Below are 27,355 nucleotides of genomic sequence, written 5' to 3'. Positions count from 1 at the left end.
TGATTAGATTCTTTTTGATGTAAGGCACTCAGTAGCACATGCCCAACACACAGTAAGGGCTCAATAAGTGTTGGCATTATAAAGTTCAAACAGCACCACTGGCAAACAAGGTGCAGATTTCAGAGATGGGCACTGTTTATGCCTTCTCACAGTTGAGTGGATACCATGGTGGGTGATTTAGATGGAAGCCTTTGGAAACAATCTTGAGTGGCAGAGTAATGAACTTCCTATAATACCCTGAAATAAATGTTAAAGGAGCCCATTTCATAACATAGCAACTACTGGGCTCCTAGAGAAGAGAATCAGTGAGTTTGGGAAAAGACAGCAGCTCCCTTTACTTAGATCAGATCGTCAGGATGGCACGGAAAGAAAGCATCCTTTAGTATAAGGAGATAAACCTGATGGATCCTCCGGCTCAATCCCTGTACCTGCATCACCAAAGAGAACCACTCATACCAAATAGATTTGCTGTACACACAGATAAACAACAAAGATGTTCTTCATGCGCTATATTTTTTCTGAAGAGATGCCAGTAAAGGACTTTCACTGCTAAGTTTGGTTGCTGCACTCAAATTATACCATGCAAGGAGCAGAATTCGATCCATAAAACCACCAACATCAAACAAATCACCAACATCACCCATTTCCTATATTCTCAATTCACCTTCCAAAAGCATATTATGAAAAAAATGTTATAGGGAATAAACAATGGTATATTTTTCTCTTACTTAAAGGAAATCCCCACAGTGGAGAATACCTGTTCCCCTGTGAAATTAATTGTTCTAATCTTCATTATCCAAAGAGAATGTTCTGTTCTGGAGGACACCCAAAACTATGCTATTCTGCGACAAATATCCTGGCAGCAGGATCTGTGTACAAAGCTGCTATTCCATAAATAGTGTAACGATAAAATTCTTTCCTAGATAATACATGTCCTGGGAATGTCCCCTGCCTGCATTCCCAGGGGGTCCTGATGTCAGTATAGATAAACAGAGTGTGGGCACTTGGAAGTGGGAAGAAGCTTCTGATGAATGATGTGAGCTTTTTTTTTTTTTTTTTGTGGTGCTGGGTATTGAACCCAGGGCCTTGTGCATACAAAGCAAGCATTCTAGCAACTGAGCCATATCTCCAGCCGTAAAGGTGAGCTTTTCTGGAACTTAAAGCAAGTTTGATAGTTTCATCTGCCTGTAGATGGTTATTTTTCAGGTCTACTTCAAACTTTAAGCTCCGAAAGTCAAGTGGGTAGAGGAAATGACCCTCATCTCTATGATCTGAGATTCTGACCCTTTATTCACTCAGTGGACTCCGGCTGAATCCCATGGGTGCCAGGTTTTGTGCCTCTCCTGTCTTTGCGAGTTGGCCGGACAGCTTTAGTAAGGATAAGTTTGGCCAGGCGCGGTGGTGCAGGCCTATAATCCCAGCAGCTCAGGAGGCTGAGGCAGGAGGATCATGAATTCAAAGACAGCCAGCCTCAGCAAAAGCGAGGTGCTAAGCAACTCGGTGAGACCCTGTCTCTAAATAAAATACAAAATAGGGCTGGAATTGTGGTTCAGGGTTCAAGCATTTGCCTAGCATGTGTGAAGCGTTGGGTTGGATCCTCAGCATCACATAAAAATAAGTAAATAAACCCCCACTCCTGCAAAAGATTAAGTTGGGTGTGGTAGAGTAAACATTTGTCAACTTTATTTAACATTTTCCTTTTTCCAACTGTAGCTTCATATCTGACTAAACAATTGCACAATTATAAGTATTTTTTTTTCTGAAGAAGAATTATAAACCTTCATCTGGAGTGGTATAGGTAATAAATATAAATTACAAAAAAGTAAATTATTCTATTTTTGTTGGGAATTTAACCATGATCCTGTTTCTATTATAGAACAATTTTTAACAAACCATAAGAAGCTCTCTCTGGGGCTTGGCGCAGTAGCATATGCCTGTAATCTCAGCAACTCAAGAGGCCGAGGCAAGAAGATCACAAATTCAAGGCCAGCTTCAGCAATTTAGAGACCCTCTATCAAAAATAAAACAAAAAAATGGGCTGGGGTTGTAGCTCGAAGGTAGAGCACTTGCCTCAAATGCATGAGGCCCTGGGTTCGATCCTTACCCATAAAAATATTTTTATGCACCACATAAAAATAAAGACATTGTGATAATCTACAACTAAAAAAAAAATTTTAAAAATAAAATAAAAAAAGGACTGGCAGTGTAGCTCAGTGGTAGAGGGCTCCTGGGTTAAATTTCCAGTACTTAAAAAAAAAAATTTAAAATAAGATGAAGAATTCCTTCCCTTATCCATCCTGGTGGAGAGCCCTGCAATAGGCATATATAAAATGTCAATTCCTTTCATAACTAAAGTTAGGCTTGGTGGGGGTTGATTCTGTTTTGTTTTGAGTCAGGATCTGGCTGTGTTGCCAGGTTGGTCTTGAACTCTGGGCTCAAGTGATCCTCCTGCCTCAGCCTCTTAAGCAGTACCCGGCTAGAATCAGAATCTGGAGTGGACATTTGCTTTTCACACTGTTTTCTCTTGTGTGGTACTTATTTGGAATTAGTTTCATTAATATTTCTTCAGGTTTTAGTGAACTACTAGTCTCTTAAAAATAAAGTGATTTGTACATTCTTTTTTTTTTTAAGGCCTTATTAAAAACATTTATCTTAACCACTCTGATAAAAAGAAAAAATAAATCTTATTTTAATTTCCAGCTGACTTTTATCAGATTTTTAAAATTTTGTTTATGAAAGATAAAGATTTCTTTCCTGAGTTACAACACCAGATTGTTTAAAATCTCCAGAAGAGTGATCCAAACTGTCAAGCTGTGGCATTTCTATGACTTCGCCTCTGCAGTGTTTCTCTGCAAAGGAGCCAGGACAACCCCAACATTCCTATCTTCGCTCTCAGAGCTGTACAAATCATGCTTTTCAATGTATTCTTGGACCAGATCTGGTACCAAGTAGCGAATGCTCTGGCCCCTTCGGAGGGCTCTCCGGATCTTTGTGGACGAGATGTCGTTGTTGATCCACTCGTTCACCAGGTGAATGTTGCTCTGGTGTTTCCACAGCACATCAGACTCATAGATGAATTTCTGAGCATCACTTCCATCCCGAGTGACACATACCAGCCCATAGTCTGCCACGATTCGGGTGATGTCCTCACTCTTCCACAAATTGGGCACACCGAAGGACTCTAGTAAATCTGCCCCACACAGCAACTTCACCTCTGGCACACCTGGGAGGAAGAATGAAGCAGAGTTTCAGAGTTGGCTTCTCCAATAACCCCCCACAGTTACAATGACTGTACGTATGTGTTTTTCAGGAAAGAGAGTTCAATTTTTATAAGATTCAGATTTCCAAAAATGATCCCGGACACCTCAAAAGCTAAAGTGCACTGCAGGAGAAGTAAGCACAGAGCACCTTTCACTCTCTCTTCCTTCATGAAGCCAACAGGGCCACCTTCTGGGCACCAGATGTGAAATCCCAAGGGCGGCTGCTCAGCTCTGGAATCTGAATTATTCTAGTCTTGGTCTCTTTGGAGTGCTGGTGGAACTTACGAACCTTTTGTTTTGGGCTCTAGGGATTTCTTCTGACTAGAATCCTGTCTTTGTTCCATGTACTTCCTCTTCCGTCCAGACCTTTCAACCACAGGTGAGTTCTGCCTGTGGTCACAGTTGCCAGCCTCTAGCTTCTCTTGATGGTGTCTATAAAACAACATAAAATAGTATTTCCTGCTTTCTTATGATGCTCCACTGAAATACTGTCCCTTTGAAGATGCTTAAGTCTCTGACCTAATGGTAAAATGGGGTGATATTCAAAATGTTTCATCACTGGTACCCACAGTACCCCACCAGTTAGGATGGCCAGTACAAGGTCAATCCTAGGAAAACACAAATGGTGTCTATCACCATTTTTTTGTGTCTGTGCCACAGCAGCAGGAGTCAACATGAATTATTTATTATGCCACGCATCACAGTAGAACCTCTGTGTGAATTGTCTGATTAAATCTTCTCCATTCCCATATCATAAATATCATTATCCCCACAATGAATGGGAAGATGGAGGCTTAGGAATGCAACTCTCCTTGTGGCAGAATCCCTGGAACATAGGAGGTATTTGATAACTTTTTGGGGGGTACCAGGGATTGAACTCAAGGGCACTCAACCACTGAGCCACAATTCCAACCCTATATTTAGTATTTTATTTAGAGATAGGGTCTCACTGAGTTGTTTAGCACCTCCCTTTTGCTGAGATTGGCTTTGAATTCATAAGCCTCCTGCCTCAGTTTCCTGAGCCTCTGGGATTAGAGGCGTGAGCCACCGCACAGGCTTGACAACAATTTGATTGAATGAATGTTTTGGTTGTCACAAAGAAGTGGGATGACTCTCCCCTTTTTATCAGAATCATTTGTCATCCCCATTAAGAGGGGAGCCCACTAGTTTTGCCCACAGTCTTTGGGCTTGTACATAGCAGAGACAGCATTTGAACCCAGTAGTCTGGTTCAGACCCACACTTCTGACCACCAACGACTGACCTAGAACCACACGCCAGGGATAAGGACCTGGAGGGCCAAGGGTCAGAGGCCCCACAGGAAGACACACAGGCGGATGTGTGCACAGCTCCATTCGGGGTGGGAAGAGGGTGCCACCACCTTACCACACTGTACCATTACCTCAGGTCCAGGAGCCACATTGTGGGACTCACTGAGGGGCCGTTGTGCTCTTAAATCCCTTCCCTCCTGAACAGCTGAACTGAATATGTAATAGGTTACCACAGAGCCAGAGAGGGATAGGTAGGACTAGGTTCAGAGCCTGGTCTGATTACAGAATTTTTTGCCAACAAGCAGAGGAGACTTTTCCCTGCCAAGCTTGAAAAGTGAGTCCTCCTGGTAAGTTCCTGCTGGACACCATCTGCCAGCTCAGGGCTCAGCTCTGCCCTAAGCACACTGCCCAGAGGGCCTCACAGCAGCTTCTGATGTGACTGGGTTTCATGATGAGACTCTCGAGAGAGACCTGGGAGGCAGGGGTTATTATTACTCTGGGGCTGAGCAGCCTGACAAGTAGCCTCTCGCAGTGTGTGCATGGCTGCAGACTCCACACTCCACTGTCCAGTCCCCAGCGTCTGGAGCCTGAGGCAGCTTAACAGCCGCAGAGGTGGCAGCAGGAGCAGAATTGATTTCCTGATCTCCCACAGCAACTGAGGGGGCAGGACCTTGAAACACACGGTGGCATCCACTCTTCCAGCTCTTCTAAACATTTGTGCCTGAGCACCTAAACTCCCCTTCACTTTAGTACTCAGAGTGGCCTCTATTTCTTACTCTGACCACCACCCCCCCATACTATCAGTAACCAGAAGGCTCAGAACTCTAAGAACAGAAAGTTTTTTCAGAAAGCTTTTTAAATTTGCCTTCAAGATAATCAAAGAAATAATTAGATATTACTTACTCTGGCTTCTGAACCCTTAAGTGGAAGTTTTAAAAGTATTAGCACAGAGGTCTGTGGTATTCCCATGTCCCTGAGCAAGCATCACCTACAGCTCCTCATCCTGAAGCCCCCTGTTTCTCGCTCATACTGAAGACAGATGACAGCAATATCCTTCTGCAACTCTGCCTTTCTGACCTAAGGCTCAGACAGGCCAGGCAGACTGCCTCAATTTCCTGACAAATATTGCAGGATACCAAACACGGGGACATCTCAAACCACGACGACGACAGACACAAAGGCTAAGGAACACCCAACCTCTGTGCTGTGTTCTATAGCCTGTGGTGCCCTTCCATGGAAATGGCGCAGCCATGTCTTTCCAGCTCTGGTGACAGCTTTGCAAATCTGTCCATTCAGATGTAAGACAGTATTGAAACATGGCAAAAAGAAGGCACAGAAATGATATTAATTTCAGTATTACTACCTCAGCACCTTAACAGTCTCTGTCCACTCCTTCTGAAGACTTTCCCACGTGTCCACCTCCACCCAGTTGGAAGTCTTGGTGGCAAGTTCTGCCATGATGATTCGGTGGTGGGCAGGGATGAGCCCTTTCTTCTTATATGCATCACCAACAGGAGAAATTATGCCTTTGATAACTCTATATTTTCCTGGATAAAGAGTTAGATTGGAAATTAGGAATAAGAAATTTTGTGCACAGAAAATATTATGATTTTTATTTATTTATTTATTTTGTGGAACTGGGTTGGTTGATTGAACCCAGGACCTTCCACATGCTAGGCAAGCACTCTACCATTGAGCTACATCCCAGCTCCCTTTTTGATTTTGGTTTTAGTACTGAGGATTGAACCCAGGAGTGTTCTATCACTGAGTCACATCCCCAGACCCTTCCTTATTTTGAGACAGGGTCTCCCTAAGTTGCTGAGGCCTCAAACTTGCAATATTCCTATCTCAGTCTCTCCAGTAGCTGGGATTATAGGCATGTGCCACTGTACCCAGATCAATATTACCTTTTTTTAAAAAATATTTATTTATTTATTTATTTTAGTTTTCGGCGGACACAACATCTTTGTTTGTATGTGGTGCTGAGGATTGAACCCGGGCCGCAGGCACACCAGGCGAGCATGCTACCGCTTGAGCCACATCCCCAGCCCCTCAATATTACTTCTGCAATCACAGATTCTCTTTCTTTTTTTAAAAAAAAAAAACAACAACAGTGATTTAGATTTGTTAATTGATTGAAACTATGATAAAATATACATACATAAAACTTACCATTTAACAATTTTAAATGCATAGTTCCACAGCATTAAGCACAAGCAACCATCACCAGAACGGATACTCCTTAATTTTTTCATCTTCCCCAACTGAAACTGAGTTTCAGTTGGGGAGATGATGGTATGGGGGGGGTTGAACTCAGGGGCACTCAACCACTGAGAGAATACCCAGCCCTACTTTGTGTTTTAGAGACAGGGTCTCGCCGAGTTGCTTAGTGCCTCACTTTTGCTGAGGCTGGCTTTGAACTCGTAATCTTCCTGCCTCAGCCTCCCAAGCTGCTGAGATTATAGGTATGTGCCACAGCGCCTGGTCTGTACAGTTTACAATTTGATTGGTATTGCCAAATTACCTTGCAAAAAGCTTTAATGGATTTGCATTGTCCTCCTAGAGTGTATGCAGACCGTTTCTCCCCAATCTCTAATACTGGACATTATTGAGTTTAAAAACTTTTGTCAGTGTGAGGGGCAAAATATATGTAATTTTTAATTTTGGTTCTGAGATTATTGGAATTAATTAAGGTTGAACATCCATCCATCCATGTGCATCTAACAGAAAATTGCTTGATGATTTATGCAACAAAATAAAATGTGTGTATATACAAATATTTGCATGTAAAACTACAGAAAAACGATTGAAGGGTGAATTTTATTTTATTTTTGGTATTAGGGACTGAATCCAGGGGCACTTTACCACTGAGCTATACCCCACAGCTCTTTTTATTTTTCATTTTGAGACAAGGTCTCCCTAAATTACTCAGGGTCTTGCTTAGTTGATGAGGCTGGCTCCAACTTGTGATCCTCCTGCGTCACTGGGATTACAGGTATGCATCACCACATTTGGCTGGAAGAATGTATTTTTAAACTATTAACAGTGGTTGCCTCCAGAGAAATGAGAGGTGAGCATTTTATTTCATATACATGCTCTTTTATAACATTATTTATCTCTTAGAGCATATACATGGTGACCATAAAGTATGGAAACATAAGTGAATAATCATAACAAATGATTTCTCTCTTTCTCTCTCTCTCTTTTTTCCTCTTGTACTAGGGATTGAACCCAGGGACACTTTACCACGGAGGTGCATCCCCAGTCCTTTTTATTTTTTATTTTGAGACAGGGTCTCCCTAAGTTGCTTAGGGCCTCACTAAATTAATGAGGCTGGCTTTGAACTTGTGATCCTCCTCCTTTAGCTTCCCAAGCCACTGGGATTACAGGTACGTGCCACCATGCCCAGCACAAGTGATTTCTTGATTCTGCATTATAATATACGTAAAATAATATTCATACTTGATGGCCACCCTTTATTTGTGTGTTGTTTATGAATTCGTTAGGCTGATCCTGAAGCCTTTATGTAAATTAGAGCTTCAACATGGGCATGATACGATTAAATTTTTATTTTAGAAAAAACATTTGGGGGCTGAGTCTGTGGCTCAGTGGTAGAGTGCTTGCCTAGCATGTGTGAGGCACTGGGTTCGATCCTTGGCACCACATATAAATAAATGAATAAAATAAAGGTCCATACATATAAAATATTAAAAAAAAAAAAAGAAAAGAAAAAGAAAAAAGAAAAGAAAAAGCATTTGGAACTATGTGGATGTGAAGCTAGTGGAGAGAGAAGCAGCAGAATGAAACCACAGCTCAGCTTGATGGCTGGGGTGTAGCTCAGTGGTAGAGCACCTGCCTAGCATGTATGAGGCTCTGGGTTCCATCCCTCGTACCACAAAACAAAACAGAGCAGAACAGAACAAAGAGTCCAATTAGGTGGGGTTTCACCTCCAGACAGCAAATTCTTACCTAGTCCTCACCTTATACGACTCAAACCTTCTGTTTCCCTGAGGAAAAGATACAGTTTTTATGTGCATGATGTAAACCTGTTATAAAATGAATCCCTGGATAAAATGGAATTATATAACCGTAATGAAAGCAAGGTTTTGTTTCCTTTTTTCATAAGGGAACAAAAAAGCTCAAGTGTGTGTCTTTTTTTTTTATTTTTTTATTTTTTTTAGTTGTTGATGGACCTTTAATTAATTAATTATATGTGGTGTTGAGAATCAAACTCAGTGCCTCACCGTGCTAGGCAAGTACTCTATACCACTGAGCCACAACCCCAGTCCTAGGGTTTTTTTTTTTGTTGTTGTTATTGTTTGTTTTGAGATGAGGTCTTGCTATTTGTGGCCCAGGCTGGTCTTGAATTTCCAGGCTCAAGTGATCTATCTTCTTGCCTCAACCTACTAAATAGCTGGGTCCACAGGTGGGTACCATCATACCTGGATGAAACTTGCATTCTGAGGATCATTGTTGCTTCTACTGAGCTCTAAATACATAAAACTGAATTTTTATTCTATAGGCCAGTAGCCAGATGCGTAGACATTCCATGGACATACCTTACCTGCTTTTGTGTTTGTTTTGAGGCAGTCTTGCTGTGCGCTCAGGCTGGTTGTGAACTAGTGCTGGGACTACATGCACACACCACTACATTCAGCTCCTCACCCTTTTTTGGCTAAGTCTCTGTGCAAGTGAGTAGGGAGCATGTTTGTACCTTGTTGATTAATTGTTCACACTGACAGAGAGACCCAATCAAGTGGTTCTTTAGCCTTAAATTGCTTTTCTATTTTTGTACTGAGGATTGAGCCCAGGGGTGCTTAACCACTGAGCCACATCCCCAGCACTTTTTATTTTTTGTTTTGAGACAGAGTCTCCCCAGGGCGTTGCTAAGTTGCTGAGACTGGCAAACTTTGATCCTCTGCCTCAGCCTCCTACGCTGCTAGGATTATAGGCATGTGTCACCAAGCCAACACTTACATTGCTTTTGGTTACTGTTCCTACCTGTTCCATTCAGGTAATCCTTGGCCAGCTCAAATAATCTGAGGTGCATGTTGGTGATTGGATTAAATGAACCACAAGCAAGAAGAACCACTTCAGTTTTCTCTGATTTGTCCATGGTAAGAACTTGAAGTTGGTGCTCTAAATGGAAAACTCTGACATCTTCCTTGTTGTCTACAAAGGAAAAAGAAAATAAATCCAGTTATGTGATCATTAATAAATAAATCAATAAATCCATGTGATCATTTCAAACAGATGGACAATATTTGGCTATAATGATTATGCTAAATGAATTACATAATTGGCATTATTTCCCCACCCCTCCTTTTTAACATAAATATGTAACTCCTATCATAAAGGGAGGGAATCTCCTTCTCTATTCTTTGTGATTTGTTTTGCCCAAAAGAATGTGGGCAGTAGCAATAGGGTGCCAGCTCTGAGCCTAAGCCTCACAGGCTGTCTTAGTCCATTTCCTGTTGCTATAATGGAACAGTAGAAGCGGGTGCTTTATAAAGAAAAGAAATTCAGGAGTTCCAAGAACATGATGCTGACTTCCTACTGAGGGTCCCAGGTTGTATCACAAGGTGGCAGAGAAGCAGAAAGGGAACCAGGCACATGCAGAAGGAACTAAGCACATATAAAGTGTTGTATAGTGTTGACCTTACTTTATAACAATCCATTCTCTTGAGAAGTCACCTCAGGGACCACCATGACCTAATTACCTTCCACTAGGGCCCACATTTTAAAGGTTCCACCACCTTCACATTGCCACACTGGAGACCAAGCTTCCAGCACATGAACTTTTGGGAGACTTAGTACCACATTCAAACCATAGCAGAGGCATCGAACCCTTCTGTTTTCAGGACTGCCACCCAACCATGAAAACTAGCCCAAGCGAGCCTGCTGGAGTGTGGTGGAACTCGTGGAAGAGTGCTGGTGTCCCAGCAGATGGACAGCCAACCATACAGTATGTGACTGCAGCCGTCCTAGGCCAGCCAAACCCAACCAACTTGAGCAGACAGGCAGCAAGTCCAGGTGGAATCAGCCAAACCCGGCTCAGGTCAGTAACCACGAGCTGACCCGACTCACAAGCAAAAATCAATATTTTTGATGGATGCCACTCAAGTTTTGTGATTGTGTTATTGTGGTTATCGTTAACTGAGAGGATATTATCATCTAACAAATATAAATCCTAACACCTGTCTTTAAAAACAGTATTTTCACCTCTTTGTCAACATGATCATGACATCATTTTTTTTAAAATTTTCTTTTTAGTTGTAGATGGACGTGATATCTTTATTTATTTATTTGGTGCTGAGGATGGAACCCAGCACCCCACGTGTGAGGCAGGCACTCTACCACTGAGCTATAGCCCCAGTCCAACATTATCATTTTGCATGGAGTGAGATTTATAATCTACATATATCTTTGTTACATCATTCTATTCAATCTTTCTTAAACCCTAATGAAGTCATGCTAGATATCTGATTTAAAGTATTGGGGACGGAGTGCATTTCCTGGTGGAGCACTTTCCTAGCATATGCAGGCCTGGCTTTGATCTCCAGAACTGCCAAAAATAAAATAAAATAAAAGTTGAGGTGGTGAGGAAGTAGCTCAGTGGTGGAGTGCTTGCCTAGCATGCATGAGGCCCTGAGTTTGATCCCCAACACTGGAAAAACAAAAAACAAAACTGTAATACAATTTTACCAAACTTGTCCACCTATAGAAATCATAACATGGAAAAGGCCCACAATGAAAACCAACCACCATTCCATCCCCTCCCCCAGCTGCCTAAAGGCAACTACTCCTCACCTCTTCAGTTATTTCTCCTGCTAGATTCTACCATAATTCTACATTGTGAGCTTCTGACGCTATTTCTCAAGTTATCAAAATTACAGAGTTCCCAATGACATCCTCCTAAGATCTGTGAGGATTAGTTCTCATAATCCCTTGCTACTCTCTCCCAGACTTCCTGTATTGGCAGGAATCTCCAGAGAAACAGAACCAAAGAACATATGTAATTAGGAGGAGAGATTGATCAGATTTTCTCAGAGGATCACAGAAGCTGAAAAGCTTTACAACGGCTGCCTCAGGCTTGAGACAGGGAAAGTGGCAGCCTCTCATCCCAAGAACCCAGAAGCACCTGGTGTGGTGATGCACACCTGTAATCCCAGAGATTTGGGGAGGCTGAGGCAGGAGGATCACCAAGTTCAGGGTCAGCTTCAGCAATTTAGCAAGAACTTGAGAGACTTACTGAGACCCTGTCTCAAAAAATACAAAGGCTGGGATGTAGCTCCATGGTAAAGACCCCTTGAGTTCAATCACTAGTACTTAAATAAATAAATAGACCTCTTATTTGTGTGACCTTGATTCAATTACCTCTTTCAGTTTTCTCAACTGTAAAATGAAGATAGAGACAGAACCAATCTCAGTTATTTTGAGTAAGTTTTTATTTTGTGGTGCTGGGGGTGGAACCCAGGGAGGGCCTCAGCATGCTAAGTTCTACTGCTGAGCTTTGCCCCAACCCTGAAGATTATTTCTCAGGATAATACATGGCCAAGTGCTCAGCATATTGCCTGTACCACTGTGTTAAAATGGATGCAAGCTGAAGACTTTGAGGAAAAGAATAATACTGATGATGGTGATGAGGCAGGACTGATTATTAGAAGAGCAAAACAAGAGAGAAAGATCAGCTACAAAGTAAGCACAGCTTCATTTAAGTAAATCTTTGGGGTAAGAATTAAGAAAGAGATCTGAGGCCATTTCCAAACACACAGTAATCCCAGCTACTTTGAAGGCTGAGGCAGGATCATCTCCTGTGCCCAGCAGGTTCAATGCCAGCCTGTACAACATGATGAGACCACCATCTCAAAAAAAAAAAAAAAAAGGCATAATGATAGGGATCAAAGGGACAGTGCTAATTGTGCATAGAAAATAAAGGAAAGAAAGAACAGTCAGAATGGTCAGCATGGCATTAAGGAATGAGTTCAGCTGGGCGCAGTGGTGTACATGCCTATAATCCCAGGGACTTGGGAGGCTAAGACATGAGGATCACAAATTCAAGGCCAGTCTCTGCATTTTAGCAAGACCCTATCTCAAAACATAAACTGGGCTTGGTGGTGCATGCCTATAATCCCAGCAACTAGGGAGGCTGAAGCAGGAGGATTGCAAGTTCCAGGCCAACCTCAGCATTTTTTTTTTTTTTTAAGAGAGAGAGAGAGAATTTTTTAATATTTATTTTTTAGTTTTCGGCGGACACAACATCTTTATTTGTATGTGGTGCTGAGATCGAACCCAGTACTGCGTGCGTGCCAGGTGAGCGTGCTACCGCTTGAGCCACATCCCCAGCCCAACCTCAGCAATTTTTAAAAAATATTTTATTAGGGCTGGGGACATAGCTCAGTTGGTAGAGTGCTTGCCTTGCATGCACAAGGTCCTGGGTTCAATTCCCAGCACCAAAAACAACAACAACAACAAAACTTATTAGTTGTTGATGGACCTTTATTTATTTATATGTGATGCTGAGAATCAAACCCAGTGCCTCAAACATGCTAGGTAAGCGCTCTACCACTGAGCCATGACCCCAGCCAGCCTTAGCAAAAGAAGAGCTAAGGGTGGCTGACTGGTAGAGCACCCTAGGCTCAATTCCCAGTATGGGAAAAAAATGAGCTAATAGGTAAGAAGGATTTAAATGCTCCCCCTTCAGTGACCATACCGAAGGATAATACCAGGGTTCACTTGGGGCTGTACCCAACCCTGTCATCCCTATCCCTATCCCCATCCAAACTACCTTCTGCATTATAGTGGTGGTGAAGGCATCCTTCCCACAGTACCCTGGGCCCTGCAGGGAAGCCACTGCGCCTACTCTCCAGGACAGCAGTGCAGGGGCCAGGGGTTCAGCTGATACCTGGTATAGTCCTGGACCTTGCCCATGTCAGGTTTCAGGCCTGCTCCCCAAGGGAGATTAAGTGGGAAGACGGTAAGGCTGAGAGCATGATGTGGGGGCTCAGGGGAGCTGCCTGTGGTCCTGAAACTGACTTCAGAGCCAGAGATGAACAAAGCCCTGAGCCCCTCTGTGTCCTGAGGGAGGAGTTCAGGTTTCAGATTCTGCCTGGGGGATGGGGAGGGGCAGCTGGAAGATGATCTTTCAGCATAAAGGAAGCTGTCTTTGTCCCTTGTCAACACACTCTTGATTGGTTTTGAATAACCAGCAGTTTCATTAGTTCACTGTGAACCCAGCCAGCCTGAGCTCAGACTGGACTCTAGACCTTCAAAGTCACAGAAGAGTTAAGTCAGAGTGTGCTCCTGCCAGAGCAGTCTGTCCTGCAATGGCAGGTGATGAACAGAAGTAGTTTGAAAGCCTGGTGGGAATTGTTCTTTTTTTTTTTTTTTTGAGAGAGAGAGAATTTTTTAATATTTATTTTTCAGTTTTTCGGCGGACACAACATCTTTGTTTGTTTGTGGTGCTGAGGATCGAACCTGGGCTACACGCATGCCAGGCGAGCGCGCTACCGCTTGAGCCACATCCCCAGCCCTGCTGGGAATTGTTCTTGATCATCCTTGCATTGCTCCAGGTGCTCCAGGGCCAGGGTCACCATGATTCACTTCTGTTTGGCCCACACAGCCTACTACGTGCACTGCTGGCTGCCCAGATCGCATCAGCTCAGACTGTAAGTGTCCCTCCCTACCCACTGTAACAGAGTAGAGTTCATTTCTTCTGAGGCAATCTTGAAGTTTAACTAAAACTTACTTTTAATTTTTAAATCATTGATCTTTTCAAGTTTTAAAAACATTGAGGTGTGAACATGAAAACATTTTTTTAAGAGAGACAGAGAAATTTTTAATATTTATTTTTCAGTTTTCGGTGGACACAACATCTTTATTTTTTTTATCTTATGTGGTGCTGAGGATCGAACCCAGCACCCTGCGCATGCCAGGTGAGCGCGTTACCGCTTGAGCTACATCCCCAGCCCAACATTAAAACGTTTTATAAACATTAAGCCAGTTTTTAAAACATCAACTCTTTCAAAGAAAACAGTGCTGGTCTTGGTTGCGCAGCCTGTAATCCCAGTTCCTCTGGAGGCTGAGGCAGGAGGATCACAAGTTCCTAGCCTTAGCAATTTAGCCCCTAAGTAATTTAGTGAGATCCTATCTCAAAATAAAAGGGCTTGGGATGTGGTTCAGTGTTAAAGTGCCCCAGGTTTAATCCCCAGTCCAAAAAAAAAAAAAAAAAAAAATGGCAACCCTGTGGCTTTCCTTTGTCAGATTTTCAGATGCTCAGTATAATTAAACTCATGTTGGCCAACTGCTGAATAATATGATTGACTTGATCATCTCTCAAGATTTACAACCATAAAAGAATAGTATTTCTTTCAAAATAGTAAATTTAAGGGGCTGGGGACATAGCTCAGTAGGTAGAGTGCTTGCCTTGCATGCCCAAGGCCCTGGGTTCAATCCCAGCACCACCAAAAAACAAAAACAAAACACACCAAAAATTTAAGCATATATCTATATTCTTATTCCAACAATGCTATGGTTAGCCAGGTGTGGTGGTGCACACCTGTAATCCTAGTGGCTCAGGAGAGATTTTTATAATATTTATTTTTCAGTTTTTGGTGGACACAACATCTTTATTTTATTTTTTACGTGGTGCTGAGGATCGAACCCAGCGCCCCGCGCTACTGCTTGAGCCACACCCCCAGCCCAAGACCTATAGTTCTTAACTCATAGAATTTTGTGTATATTAAATGACAATGCAAAAAATATCTGATACATTTATCCACTAATTATGAATATTAATCTTTTTATATTATGAGTTTTCTTTTGTATTAATAACTTAATATTATTTATGGGTTATAATAGCTATTATTCATATTCTTATTGGAAAATTATTAGATATAATTTTATTCTAATGGAATGGACCTCAATTCATCCTTGCTACGTTTCAAACTTCATCTCTATGGTTTGATTATTATGAAATAGAACCTGCATTTGCTTGAAGTCATTTTATTACCAGACAAGGTAAAAATGTTACCCACTGTGTACCCTGCAGCAAGGTGACAGTGTTCTTGTTTGGCATCACCTCTCTGGTTCTCCAGTTCTACGTTCTGCTAAGGTAAGTTCTACCTGCAGCTCAGCACACAGGTCTTACCTGGGGAGGTGGTCTGGGTATTGTCTCTGATTCCTGCAACATGTTTAACTGCAGCCTGCCCCATTGTTTCTGCCTCTATTATCAACAGCAGTCACCATTCACCTCTTTGAAAAGTTAAAAATCTCCATACAACAAAGACAGCTGGATTTGAGCAGACTAGTTGATCAATCCTTACTTCTTCTAGTATAAGAAGCCATTAAATGGGAGACAATGAGGATGCCAGTGTTATTTATGAATTCCCTAGAGACCAGTCCCAACAGTCTGACATCAGCTAATGTCTGCAGGGCTGAGGACTACATGGGTAACCACAACCAGATTAAGATTTGATATGTTATTTCAGATTCTATGGTGAAAATCAATCTTGGCAGAAACAACCAAATCAGGCTGGGTGTGGTGGTACTAATCCCAGCAATGTGGGAGGCTGAGTCAGGAGGCCTGCAAGTTTGAGGCCAGCCTGAGAATTTTAGTGAGACTCTGTCTCAAAAAAATAAAAAAAATAAATAAAAAGTGCTGGAGATGTAATTCAGTGGTAAAGCACCTCAAGCTCAATCCCCAGCACTCCCCACCAAGAAAAAAGACAAACAGCCAGTTAATAATTTCATCACTGAGCAAATGAGGCAAATACAACTTGATATGTTTAAAATAAAAAACTGCGATCCTAAAAATGTGAAATTCTAAAAAATATGAAAACTGAGAATCCAGTTGAGGAGGGAAAGCTTCAGAGCTAGTTGTAATTAGCCTAACTCAAATCAACCAAGTCTCAGGATAGAGGATTCATGTGCAAGAAGGTATGTTTCTTTACAAGGTCGGAATTTCCACAAATATCAAATTAGAATGAATTAGAAAAGTGGTAAACATTTGTTCACTGATTTAGACTATTGGTAACTGTCACTATTAACCAAGTTCTAAAAAGAGAAGTGAGTTTCCTGGAGCCAAGATGAACCTTAGCACCAGAATTAAGATTAGGAATCAAGGATTATGGCTTGGGAGGCTGAGACAGGAGGATCGCAGGTTCAAAGCCAGCCTCAGCAAAAAAGTGAGCAATTCAGTGTGACCCTGCTTCTAAATAAAATACAAAATAGGCCTGGAGATGTGGCTCAGTGGTTGAGTGCCCCTGAGTTCAATCCCCAGTACCAAAAAAGAAAAAGAGAGGAAAAAAAATAAAGGTAGTGCTTAGAGGATTTCTTATATAATAGGTCAAGAATTCCATGTCAACCACATTATTGAATTCTAGGCCCAGGTCATCTCGATACTGCAGTCAACCTCTCCTGACCAACCTGGTGGGTAACATCATCTTTACTTTCTTCACAATTGGTAAGTGTGCAGTCAGCTGCCCACCACTCACTAGATTTCTCCCACAAGCACTCTACTCCTGATGTACTTCTCCCATTTGCTAGACACTGCTAGAACACAAATGGCTGCTTTTCAGGCTCACAGACTGGATATTAAGAAAAAAATTCACATTTAAAGTTCAAGTGACCAGAAAATTTTAAACATTCCCTTGTACCTCTTGCAGCTGTCCAAAATTTTTGACTATGAAACCTAATAAGTTTGTATTTAGTCTAATACAAATGCTTTAAGTTGTAAAATTCTTTAAGGTTATAGTACTAAAGTACCAGATCTAGTTATTCACTAAGTAAATGGTTATTAAGCAAGAGATGATAGAAGGACTGGGTGTGTGGTAGTGGCATGCCTATAATCCCAGTGACTGGGAGGCTGAGGCAGGAGGATGGTGAGTTTGAGGCCAGCCTGGGCAATTTATTGTGACATTGTCTCAAAAACAAACAGATAAATACAGCTGGGGAAGTACATCAGGAGTAGAGTGCTTGTGGGAATGTGCAAGACCCTGGGTTCAATCCCTAGAAACACACACACACACACACAAAAAAAAAAAAAAAAAAAAAAGAAAGAAAGAGATTATACTGGTTAGGGAAATAGGGTCATTGACAACTTGAAGCAAAAAAGCATCACTGAATGGCTGAGGCTATAACTCAGTGGTAGAGCTCTTGCCTAGCCTACTCAAGGTCCTGGGTTTTATTCCCAGCATAACAAAACAAAAACATGAAGAGTGTATCTCTGAAATGTGAAGTTTTAGGAATATTGTAATCCATAGATTTCACTATACTTTCCTTTGTGGAAACATATATAAGAATAATGAACGGCAGAGGAGCTGAGGGTGTATCTCATTGGTGGCATGCGTGCTCAGCATATGCAGAGCCCTGAGTTCCATCCCCAGCACTGAAATTCTATGTTGAATTTTTAAAAAATAGAGTATTTATTGTTGTAGGCCTAGAAGAGAGTCTTTTACAACTCCACAAGAGGCAGTATAGTATAATGGGGAAGGGTTTTAGAGGTCAGTCCAAATATTCACTCTATAATCAATGATGAGTTACTTAAATTTCTTTGAGACTCCCTTTGATTATTTATAAATTGGTGATAGAAATACTTGCACCATAGTTTTGATGTAAAGTTTAATTGAGAAGAATCACTTAAAATAAAATAAAATAAAAAAACCAAAGTCAGTTATTATTATTAGCATTGCACATATCAAAGGAAAACCTTAGTCTAGCTAGATTTTGTGCATTTCTGTTCCATAGGAGCAAAGTAGGGAAGCAATTTAGATTTGGGTTGGGGAAGTGGCTCTTTGAAAAAACGCTTGCCAAGCGCTTTCATGAGATCCTGGGTTTCATCCCTAGTACTACAACCACAACGACGACAACAAAAATGTCAACTGCAAATTATATTTAGATGTGCACTCAAGAATATGATTCTGAGGTGATTAACCTGGTAAGCCAATGCTGTCCCCTCCCTTTTAGGTCTTACTGTGCTGCTTCTGCAGATGGAACCAGTCCCACGAGCACTGAAGAGGATGCGTTGTGTATTTGGTGCAGGATCCTTCAGTGAAGGAGTCTGCACCATGGTGTTAACAATTTTGGCATCAGACTGTGTACGTTTTAAAATACTGACTTTCTAAAGGCTCATCTGAATCTGAAAGTTTGGCTATAAACAATATGCCATTAGTCTTCAATATTTATTTTCTATTTACAACAAAAATAAAGATATGTAGAAATGGAATTCCTAATTAGACATGTCACAGTTAAAACATTTTTCTGGGGAGGTTAAAAACATTCTATAAAAGGCTGAGGGTGTAGCTCAGTGGTACAGAGCAGGCTTAGCATGCACAAGGCCCTGGGTTCCATCCCCAGCACCCACCACCACACCAAAAAAAGAAAAAGAAAAATTCTACAAGCGATTTTTAAAAAATGTTCTTTCTTTTTTTCTTTTTGATGGTACCGGGGATCAAACCCACGGTGCTCTATCACTGAGCTACACCCCAGTGTCTTATTTTTAATAGTGTTCTGATTAAAAGACAAAATATTCCTCACAGTGCTCTTCTCTTCTCAAATACAGGAAAAAACAACCCCTGAACTTTACTACTTGTCAGTGCTGCTGTCAGTGGGCAGCCTGGTGTCTACAGGTAAGCAAACCAGTGCCCCACGTGGCCGTACCTGTCGGATGCTCACCAGTCCTTCCAGGAAAGTACCTACTCACTGAGAAGGAGCATTCTATTGCAGGGGAAGCCCGGGCTCCTCGAGCCAAAAAGCGTGAGAAGCAAAGGAAAAGGAATTTAGGAGGGGATATAAAACCATCCTCTCCCCTTATTTCCACTCTACTTAACTAGAGTCCATTCTCTACCCTCCAGTTCTTTTCTCAGGCATGGGGCTCATCCAGCTGTCCAGGGTGACCTGCCCAAGGCCAGAGGCTAAAGCAACAGTATGAATTTGACCTTCAAGTCCTGCTGGTCTCTAACCTCAGATATACATCCCAGGAAGGCCAAGTCTGTCCCACCAGCACTGCCACATGTCAGCAAGCAGGTGATCATCTCCTGCTTTGCTGCTTCTTGACGAAATGATCAGCTGAACGCTATGGCCAACTACAGGAGGCACGCCAAGACCAGTCACTTGGAAGAAAACTGTTTTTAAGTATTAATGAGCACTTTCAGGTATAAATAGGAATAGGTCTACTGAAATCACAGGATTGCATCACAATAAACTCATTATTTTGACTTTCTAAACATTATTATTATTATATTTTTAATATTTATTTTTTAGTTTTAGTTGTACACAATACCTTCTTATTTACTTATTTATTTTTATGTGGTACTGAGGATCGAACCCAGGGCCTTGAGCATGTTAGGCGAGCGCTCTACCACTGAGCCACAACCCCAGCCCCTTATTATTATTTTGTCCAATAAAGTTAGCAGTATCTGCTGGATGAATGCTATAGAAATAAATGCAGATAAGCAAGGACGTGGTGGCCCATGCCTGTAATCCCAGTGGCTCTGGAGGTTGAGGCAGGATCAGGATAGTGAGTTCAAAGCCAGCCTCAGCAAAAGTGAGGTGCTAAACAACTCAGTGAGACCCTGTCTCTAAATAAAATACAAAATAGGGCTGGGGATTTGGCTCATTGGTTGAGTGCCCCTGAGTTCAATCCCGATACCCACCCCCCCAAAAAAACAGAAAACGAAAGGAAAATACAAATCTTAATAATCAACAAAGGTTTAGTTTTGAAAGAACACAATTATTCAGACTGCATATTTGAATGAGGCTAACTTGTTGCTTCTTGAAAAATGTAGTGCAAGAGGCTGGGGTTGTGGCTTAGTGGTAGAGCGCTCCCCTAGCACATGTGAGGCCGATGGTTCGATCCTCAGCACCACATAAAAATAAGCAAAATAAAGGTATTGTGTACAACTAAAAAGTAAATATTAAAAAAAATGTAGTGTGAACTGGGCCTGGTGGCGCATGCCTGCAATCCCAGCGGCTCAGGAGGCTGAGGAAGAAGGATCATGAGTTCAAAGCCAGCCTCAGCAACAGCAAGGTGCTAAGCAGCTCAGTGAGACCCTGTCTCTAAATAAAAAGTACGAAATAGGGCTGGGGATGTGGCTCAGTGGTTGAGTGTCCCTGAATTCAACCTCTGATACCCTCCCCAAAAAAGGGTTGGAGATAAAGCTCAGTGGTAAAACATGCCTGGATTCAATCCCTAGTAGGGCCACCCTCCCCACTCCACCCCTGCCTGCCCCAAAATGCACTGAGATATTTTGGAGTAAAAATAATAATCTCTTCCCTCTGGATTACAACAATCTTTTGCATTGATGGTCAGTTGTTTTCTAGAGAAAAAAGCTAATTGATCCACATCATGTCTTGTTACTTACTTCTATGTGTATACAGATTCTGAGGTATTTTAAGCAGAGGCTAGTTACACAAATGCTCTCACGTTAGAACCCGGGGCACTTAAGGGGCCCAGCCCTTTATATTTTTTGATTTGAAACAGGGCTTTGCTAAGTTGCTGAGGCTAGCTTAGTTCCATTTTTTTTAATATTTATTTTTTAGTTGTAGATGGACACAATATCTTTATTTATTTTTATGTGGTGCCGAGAATCAAACCCAGGGCCTCGCACGTGCTAGGCTAGTGCTCTACCGCTGAGCCACAACCCCAGCTCCTACTTTTTTTAAATATTCATTTTTTTAGTTATAGGCAGACATGATATCTTATTTTATTTTCATGTGGTGCTGAGGATTGAACCCAGTACCACGCATGCTAGGCGAGCGCTCTACCTCTGAGCCACAACCCCAGCCCTAGTTCCACTTCTTGAGGAAAAGAACAACATTTACTGGCAGGAGAAATTCAGTATAAACATCTTCCAACACATTATGATAGGCATAGCACCTTGACAGATGGAAAAGACTATCATTCATCTGTTTCTCTGTCCAGGTATAGATAGAGGGGGAGGTTTCCAACAGAAGTACACCATCTATCTACCCTGCAGTTTTCTCCCCCACCCCATGGTATTGGGGATGGAACATAGGAGTGCTCTGCCACTGAGCCACATCTCCAGCCCTTTTTCTTTTTAGATAGAGTCTTACTAAATTGCCCAGGTTGGACTCAGACTTACATTCCTCCTGTGTCAGCCTCCCAAGTTTCTGGGATTATAGGCCCTTGGCTATATCACAGTTTCTGAGCACCTTCCAATACCAGACTTAGTGCTAAAAATTAGGTACTAACCACCTGAATAATACACATTAAAAATGAAATTTCCTTTAAATAATTGTATTATTTAATCATCAACAATTTATAACAAAACAGCTTTTACTTTTCTAGAACTCATTAACCAAAATATTAAAATTTTGAATGTCAAGATAGTATTCTTGATAGTATTTCAAGAAAGTACTCAAGATAGTATTTCAAGATAGTATTCTTTACTGGGCATGGTGGCCTATAATCCCAGGAACTCAGGAGGCCATCTCAGAAGGATTGCCAGTTTGAGGCCAGCCTCAGCAATCTGGTGAGACCCTTCTCAAAATAAAAACGGTTGGAGTGGAGCTCAGTGGTAGAACAATCCTGGGTTCTATGTCTGATACTGTCCAAAAGAAAATATGTCGCCAGTGTGATTTGCTAATAGATGGAATGTGAACTGTGAAAGAAGCAACAAGTGTGATTACAAAAACTTTTGGCAGAAGCAACTAAAAGAACAGCACTGCCTAAACTGAGGGAAAAAAAGATAGCCACGATAGGTTTAGGGGGAAGATCAGCCCAGGGCAGAGAGTGTAGCTTGGTAGTAGAGTGTTGGCCTAGTGTGCACAGGCCCTGGGTTCAATCCTCAACACCAAAAAAAAAAAAAAAAAAAAAAGGAAAGAAGGAAATGATGAAGACGCAGGCTGGGGGTAAAGCTCAGTTGTAGAGAGCTTGCCTAGCTTGCTTAGGGCCCTGGGTTCAATCCTTAATGTGCGCGCGCACACACACACACACACACACCTGAAGGTAAGAAAAAAGGCTGAATTTTGGGCTCTTCCTTACATTTACTAAACCCATTTATTTAATTTATTTACTTAAGATCCCCACCTGAGCCAGGCATGGTGGCGCATGCCTGTAGTCCCAGTGCCTTGGGAGGCTAAGGCCGGACGATCTTTAGTTCAAAACCAGTCCTGGCAACTTAGAGCAAGACCCTGTTTCTAAATTTTTATATATATATGGCTGAGGATGTGGCTTAGTTGTTAAGTGTCCTTGGGTTCAATCCCTGGTTTCAAAAAAAAAAAAAAAAAAAAAATCCTCAACTAATTGTATAGATAGTTAAGTTTTAAAACACTGCTCTGGAACAATTTTAAAAACAAAGCTGTTTTGTTTATAAATTCTTTCTGTTGATGATTAAATAATTATTTCAAGGAAATTTCATTTTTAATGTGTATTATTTAGGTTTTTAGTTCCTAATTTTTAGCATTAAGTCTGGGATGTGGAAGGTGCTCAGAAACTAGAATATAGCTAAGCACCAGAACACCAAAAAGTACACACTGTAGTATTGTAGTTGTATGGTCTAGATTAGAGACAATGAAAGGTAAAAACAGGATGGTGTCAAGAGTTTGCAACCAGTCCAGCTAATTGACTGAAGGAAGGAAGAAATAGGAAAAGAATAATATTTCTTACTTGAGTGACTGATCAGTTGCATGCCTCTAGACAAAGAGGACGAGAGGGAACACAGGTTAGAAGGGATAAAGATAGTAACTACTGTAGTAGCCAGGCTTGGTGGTACATGCCTGTAATCCCAGCCTCATTCCCTCTTAAAATTGGGAACCATCTTGCCATAAAGCCATGAAAAGCTAATTTCGGCTTTACTGTAAATTACTATAAATTCTTAACTAGCTTGGAATGCCTGCCCGTGCCTTGAACTCACCCATGCCTGGCTCTCTGACCAGATAGCAGCTCTCTCTGAAACTTTAGTGATGCCTCATAAATCTTGGCCTTCCCTGGCCGGATAACGACCCTCTCTGAGGCTCTAATGACCTTCATAAATTCTGATGTCGGGGCCAGCAAAAATGTAAACTAGCCTTTGTGTTATGCTCCTCAGAGTTTTGTTATCTGTAACCTGCCTCCCTTTTGTGTAACTTTCTGGGCTATAAAGCTGGGCTGCAAGAAAGCTGCAGTGCTGTCCTGTTCCTGCAATTATTGTTGGGAGAGGCAGCCCGGCTGGTCGAAATAATAAGCTTGCTTTAATTTGATTTTAATTGGAGTCAGTGGTCTTTTCTTTGCGTCCTGGTCTAACAAGAGGCTGAGGTCAGCCTCAGTAACTTAGCAAGACCCTGTTTCAAAACAAAAAGGGCTGAAGATGTAACTCAGTGGTTAGGTGCCCTTGGGTCCAATCCCAGGTACAAAAGGGAAAAAAAAAAAAAAAAAAAGATAATGACTACTGTTTTATAGAGGTTGAATCTGAAGTATTGAAGTGGTCTGTTTTCCAATGCTATTACAAAATACCTGAGGCTGGGTAATATGTAAGGACAAGAGGCTCACAGTTTTGGAGGTTGATAGTCCAAAATTCATCCTCTGGTGAGGGCTTTTTGGCAGTTGGTATCACAGCAGCAGCTCATGTGAGGGACAGAGACCAGACAGTGACAGGAAGCCAAAGTGCAGATAGGCCAGTTTTACTCTTCAATAATACCGCTGTGAGAACTAACTAGAATCCCATGAGAACTGTGTCACTATACATAATAACAACAAACTGGGAAACCATTCAAAAACTCAAATGTCAATCAAGAGATGAATGAATAAGAAAATGCTATCTATCTACTTATAGGAATAAGTTATAAAACATTTTTAACTGGATACAAATAACATGGACAAATTTCACATTTTCAGTGAAAAGCACCAGAACTCCAAAAAGTACACACTGTAGTTTTCTAGTTGTATGAAGTGTTAGATAATTTAACCTATGAGAGAGGCATATCAGTGGTTCGCTAAGATGAGTTGGGGATGGGAAATTCACAACAGAGAAGAAAGCATCTGGGTCCTGTTGATGGAATCCTCATTTTGTCTTCTGTGCTTTTGATAGGAATCATCTACTTGGTCTCTTTGGATGGGCATGTTCCTTGTATATATAAATCCAATTTATTTATTTCACAATGATGATGATGATGACGGTAATAACAACAAAAGCAATATTCACTGGGTTCTTCTTATGAGCCAAGCCACACACTGCACTCTCACACAATTCTTAGGACAACCCAGTGGGGCAATACTATTATTATCACCCCATACTCTTGCCTTTAAAAAAAAAAAAAAAAAAAGATGAGGAAACTTAAGCCCAGTCAGGCAATTAACTTTCTCAGGATATCTCACAGCTAGAGTAACATGCTTCATTCTAAAAATTCATGTTCTTATCTATTATGAAAAACTTACAATGGCATAAACTATCTGCTGGTAGATATTTAAATGAGGACCAGGTGTCTGGAGGCCCTTGATTCATGGTACCTCTTGTTACTCGCTAGAATATCATTTGCTCTAGCATTTTCCCTACTTGTTCTCTGGGATCCCATCCCAAGTCCAAGATGAAGTGTCCTAAACTTCTTCAGCTTCCACATAACATCTATCTGATTTCCCAGTTATGATTCTCAGATGAGGATACTTTGCTCAGTTCTGTCTACTGTGACTATCTACCTAATATTCCTCTTTCTCTAACCAGAACCCAAACCAATTTATTACTCATGCACTAGGAATGTTTTCATTATTCATTAACTCTAAACAAGAACCCAAGGCATGTAAGAACACCCTCAGCACAGAAATGCTAAATCAGATTAAGTCACTGAGAAAGCAATTACAATGCCTACATAGTAAGACCTTTCCTGCATACCTTCCAAGATTGCACACACTCAAACTAGCATGAATACCTGAATAGAATACTTTACCATCATTATTAAAATTAAGGGAAGTAGCCAGGCACTGTGGTGCAGTTTTGTAATCTCTGCCTCTCTGGAGGCTGACGCAGGAGGATCACAAAGTTCAAGGGCAGCCTTAGCAACTTAGTGATCCTATCTTAAAATAACAAGGGCTGGGGATGTAGCTCAGTGGTAAAGAACCCCTGGGCTCAAATCCTAGTACTTCAAGAAATAAATAACAAATAAACAAGTAAATAAAATTAAGAGAAGTGCACTGTGAGCAAAGGTTTATTCAGCAAATTTTTCAAATGTGTAAAACAAGGAAGCATATTTTCCAGTTTTGTTTTGTTTGGCACTATTTGTCACTGAGAGTTGAATTTTACCCAAAATGTTGACATCTTCGCATACATTAACATACCAAAAATTAAGGATAATCGCTTTAACTTAACAGGTGTTTCCTTTGAATCTGAAGTGTTTTGCAAGGTAGGCTAAAATATGGTCTAGAAAAATGGTTTCATATCCAAATTGTAACTGAGGAAAAATTGATTGTAATAAGGAACTCTATGATTAGACAAATCCTACAGAAACATTTCATTTCGTAGAGTTCTATGATATTCAAAGTTGGAAGTTTGCCCTTAGAGGCTGACATACAAAATTTAATAACTGTACCCTGGAGACAGTTTTGCTGTAATGCCCTATGGATTACAGTATGATAGAAGTACGAGAGAAAAAGAAAAAAAAGGTAGGAAGGAGACATGAAGGACATGGAAATAAAATTTTAATTCGGAAATACTGCATACTTTTCCAGGTCTGTCATTCCTCAAGACAGTCTCTCTCCCAGGTCTGTTACTCCCAAATTTCGGGGAAATCTGTAAATCTTAAGATTACTGGTAGGGGCTGGGGATGTGGCTCAAGTGGTAGCGCGCTCGCCTGGCGTGCGTGCGGCCCGGGTTCGATCCTCAGCACCACATACAAAACAAAGATGTTGTATCCGCCGATAACTAAAAAATAAATATTAAAATTACCTCTCTCTCTCTCTCCTCTCTCTTTAAAAAAAAAAAAAAAAGATTACTGCTAGTTCACCCACTTATGAAAATAATCGTGTGCACTGCTAATTAGCCCACCAATAAATATATTAAGAGAAATTTTCAGGTTAAGAACATTTTAAGAAATCTATAATTTAGGAGATATTCCAACCCTTATCTATCAGTTAAGATAATGGAGAGACCACCTAAGCCAGAGCATCCTGAGAATGACCAGAGTGTCATAAACCATCTTCAGATCCTGGGACTGATGTCATCTTTACACACCTTCCCATACCCATGCCTCACCAAGTTTCCTTCAAGAGTTGGGAACTTCCAAACGAGTCCCACTTTCCAGATGGCCCGCATTCTTCCTTGAGTTTGTACTCCTTGCTTTCCTAAATCAACCTCTGTCTTTACTGACAGCGCTGAAGCTCTTCCTCCAGGAACGTCCAGGACCCGTGTCCTGAGTCCAGGGTCCCCCCACTCTGGGAATTCCCCTGGACACCCATTTCTGGGTAATTTTAAAGTGCTGCCCAACAGCTAGAGACCTGCGTCTCAAATTGCCTTCAGGAAAGTGGACCCGGCTTTTTCACAGACTGGAAGGAAGGGCAATCTCCACGGAGGAGGGCCGCCTCCTCCGCCCCCGCCAAGCCCAGGTGCCTGCCCTCGCCTCGCTTCTGGAAGGGGAGATTTCCGCCCCAAGGTGAAGGTCAGAGGCAAATTTACCAAGTTTGGGTTCCACAGAAGAAGATAATGGTCAAGGTGTGAACATGATTGCATTCCCCACTGCCCGGACAAGAAGGAGTCCCGGGCTGCCTCTCCCGCGGAGCCCAGGGGCTGAGGGTCGGGGGCTTACCACGCTCTCACGGCCATAACGGACCCAGTCTTCCCGGAGAGGATCGCTGCCCGGACGCCACACAGGAGGACACCGCGGCCGCACTCTCATTGGTT

General features: G+C 41.7%; 1 protein-coding gene across 3 annotated transcripts; it reads right to left on the bottom strand.

Moving 5' to 3' along the window:
* Positions 1 to 1,661: 1,661 nt before the first annotated feature.
* Nmnat1 (nicotinamide nucleotide adenylyltransferase 1) lies at positions 1,662 to 27,349 on the bottom strand. 3 transcript variants are annotated; one of them, XM_027947521.2, is made up of 5 exons: positions 27,261 to 27,349; positions 9,531 to 9,701; positions 5,893 to 6,076; positions 3,550 to 3,692; positions 1,662 to 3,223 (listed from the first exon to the last, which is right to left on the bottom strand). In XM_027947521.2, exons 2-5 carry the CDS (start codon positions 9,643 to 9,645, stop codon positions 2,823 to 2,825), a joined length of 843 nt encoding a protein of 280 aa, XP_027803322.1. In that variant the 5' UTR covers positions 9,646 to 9,701; positions 27,261 to 27,349; the 3' UTR covers positions 1,662 to 2,822. The 3 variants fall into 3 exon arrangements, with proteins under 3 accessions (XP_027803322.1, XP_027803324.1, XP_027803325.1); XM_027947523.2 differs by lacking the exon at positions 27,261 to 27,349 and adding an exon at positions 27,131 to 27,238; XM_027947524.2 differs by lacking the exon at positions 27,261 to 27,349 and adding an exon at positions 26,711 to 27,025.
* Positions 27,350 to 27,355: the final 6 nt, after the last annotated feature.

Source organism: Marmota flaviventris, chromosome 10, assembly GCF_047511675.1.
Source record: "Marmota flaviventris isolate mMarFla1 chromosome 10, mMarFla1.hap1, whole genome shotgun sequence".
Classification (NCBI taxonomy): domain Eukaryota; kingdom Metazoa; phylum Chordata; class Mammalia; order Rodentia; family Sciuridae; genus Marmota; species Marmota flaviventris.
The sequence above is the reverse complement of the archived record's forward strand: the minus strand, read 5'-3'. Positions and strand labels throughout refer to the sequence as shown.

Bases quoted from the DNA above. Each gene is read 5' to 3' on its own strand.
- Nmnat1 (XM_027947521.2), bottom strand. From the start codon at position 9,645: ATGGACAAATCAGAGAAAACTGAAGTGGTTCTTCTTGCTTGTGGTTCA. The intron at 6,077-9,530 runs GTAGGAACAGTA...CTCTTTATCCAG, and splicing joins GGATTACCTGAATGGAACAG to GAAAATATAGAGTTATCAAA. The intron at 3,693-5,892 runs GTAGTAATACTG...GTTGTTTTATAG, and splicing joins GAGACTGTTAAGGTGCTGAG to ACACCATCAAGAGAAGCTAG.